We start from the raw sequence: 1,939 nt of genomic DNA on the forward strand, positions 1-1,939 counted from the left end.
AAGGTCAGGGCCCTGTCGCCCCTCTGAGCGATGAGCTGGGGCTCGTGTCCTCTGCGTGCTGTGCCGTCCTCGCTGTGCCCCTCAGCACAGTCACTAGCTCTGTCTGCATCCAGCTCAGCCCTACAGGGGACAGTGCCTCCTGCCTTGCTGCCGTGTTGTGACACTCCTGGGATGCTCTAAGCCCATGGGAAGAAAATCCTACTCCAGAGTTTGCATGCATTCAGGTGAACCCAGAGGCTTTATTTTAGCTGCAGGCCCTGCGTGGATGTGGGCCTGGCATCGTGTCCCTTCCCTTTCTCCTTAGGCTCCTGAGGATCTGGGCGTTGGAGCTGCGGTCTCCGGTTGCGTTTGCTCCCATGACCAACGGCCTGTGCTGCATGTACTTTCCACACGGCGGTTTCATTGCCACAGGGTGCGTATGCGGGAGAAGAGAGTGGAGAAACACGTGGCTGCTCCCTCCTCCTGCAGCTCTGGGTCTGCTCAGCAAATTCTGGGCTTCCCTGGGGGTGCAGGCTGGTTTCCTGGGCTGGGGAACGTGTGGTTGCTGCAAGCTCGGGATATTTGGGGGTAATTGAGTTTTCTTGTGTCGCCCTGTCCTATGCTCACGGCTTGTTTGGGTCCCATTGCAGGACCAGAGATGGCCACGTCCAATTCTGGACCGCTCCAAGGGTCCTCTCGTCGCTAAAGCACTTGTGTCGCAAAGCGCTGCGCACATTCCTGACGACGTACCAAGTCCTCGCGCTCCCCATTCCCAGGAAACTGAAGGAATTCCTCACTTACCGGACCTTTTAAGGCAGCATGGAAAGTGGAGGCACGGAGGCGAGAGCCCTCTGCGCGGCGGCAGGGCTCGGCCTGGGTCAGAGGAGGCACCGCAGCAACGACGTCTCACTAACTCGTGAGCCGTGGGGCAGGAGGATTGCTACTCCCCTTGTTTTGGGGCTGTGTCTGTGAATGTGGAGGGATTTTTCGGTGTAATAATACTAGAACCCAGCAAAAATGCATGCAGAGGGCAAGGGGCACAGCTGCGGTGGCCCCGCAGGGGACACAGGTCCCCCTGTCCCCCTGCTATCTGCAAGTTCTGGGTCAGGTGCTTTTGCTTCCAAGTGCAGTGTTGAAGGTTAGCAGCCGCAGTCTGAGCGGAGCTTTTGTCGTTCGTACGAATACGGGGCTACAACCGTCCCCAACAAAACCGACCCTCACCGGGACCAGCTCGTACTGTAGCTTAGTTCCTGGAGGAGTGCAGGCTCTGCCGCTCTCCTGGTCTGGGCGCGAGCTGGACAAACCCGAGCAGGTCTCTGCGGACTAGACGACAGCGATGACAGAATAAAAAATTATTCCTCACGGCTTTCCTCTTGGCTCGTAGAGGTGACCTGGGGATACCTGGCAGGGCAGATGCCAGCAGGCTGGGGCCCAGGGCCTCCAACCCTCCTGCTGCGGCCGTCGGGGCAGCAGCGAGTGCTCGCTCGGCTCTGAAGTGCAGCAGACCACTAAGTGTTCAGCGGTGGGTGCTGGGGAGGATCAGTCCACCGTGAAGGTGGGACACGGGGCTTCACACAGCCTCCAGCTCCCGTTTCTCTGTTGCTTTCTCTCCCTGCTGGAGCTCGGCACTCCAGCAGCCCAGAGTCCAGACACTGGGCATGGAGCAGCCTCATGTCCTTGTCTCCCTCCAGCTTTAGTACGTGCTGTGACCCCCTGCGTGCTAAAGGGCTCAGCCTGTGCACGAGCCTGAGGCTGTGACCCCAGCTGATGGAGAAGACGGGGAATGTCTCCTCTAAACTGCTGCGCGGGATGTTTTCCCTCGCAAGCAGCTGAACCCAGAAAGCTGGTGTTTCCCTAACCCGTGCAGGTGTCGCCCACAACCGCATTCCCTCTTGTAACAAGGAGACGTCGCTGCGACAAACCGCGCTGTCCCCGTGCAGCTTGCTGTGCACGGCTGCCC

At 59.4% G+C, this 1,939-nt stretch overlaps 1 protein-coding gene across 1 annotated transcript in view; it reads left to right on the plus strand.

Moving 5' to 3' along the window:
• WSB2 (WD repeat and SOCS box containing 2) overlaps positions 1-829 on the plus strand; it is a 2,374-nt gene extending 1,545 nt beyond the window's left edge. Inside the window, exons 5-6 of the mRNA XM_009581969.1 lie at positions 305-412; positions 630-829. Of these exons, the coding sequence (XP_009580264.1) occupies positions 305-412; positions 630-792 (271 nt within the window). The 3' untranslated portion in view covers positions 793-829. The remainder of the gene's footprint in view (positions 1-304; positions 413-629) is intronic.
• The last annotated feature ends 1,110 nt before the right edge of the window (positions 830-1,939 follow it).

Source organism: Fulmarus glacialis, unplaced genomic scaffold (genome assembly GCF_000690835.1).
Source record: "Fulmarus glacialis isolate BGI_N327 unplaced genomic scaffold, ASM69083v1 scaffold14017, whole genome shotgun sequence".
Classification (NCBI taxonomy): Eukaryota; Metazoa; Chordata; class Aves; order Procellariiformes; family Procellariidae; genus Fulmarus; species Fulmarus glacialis.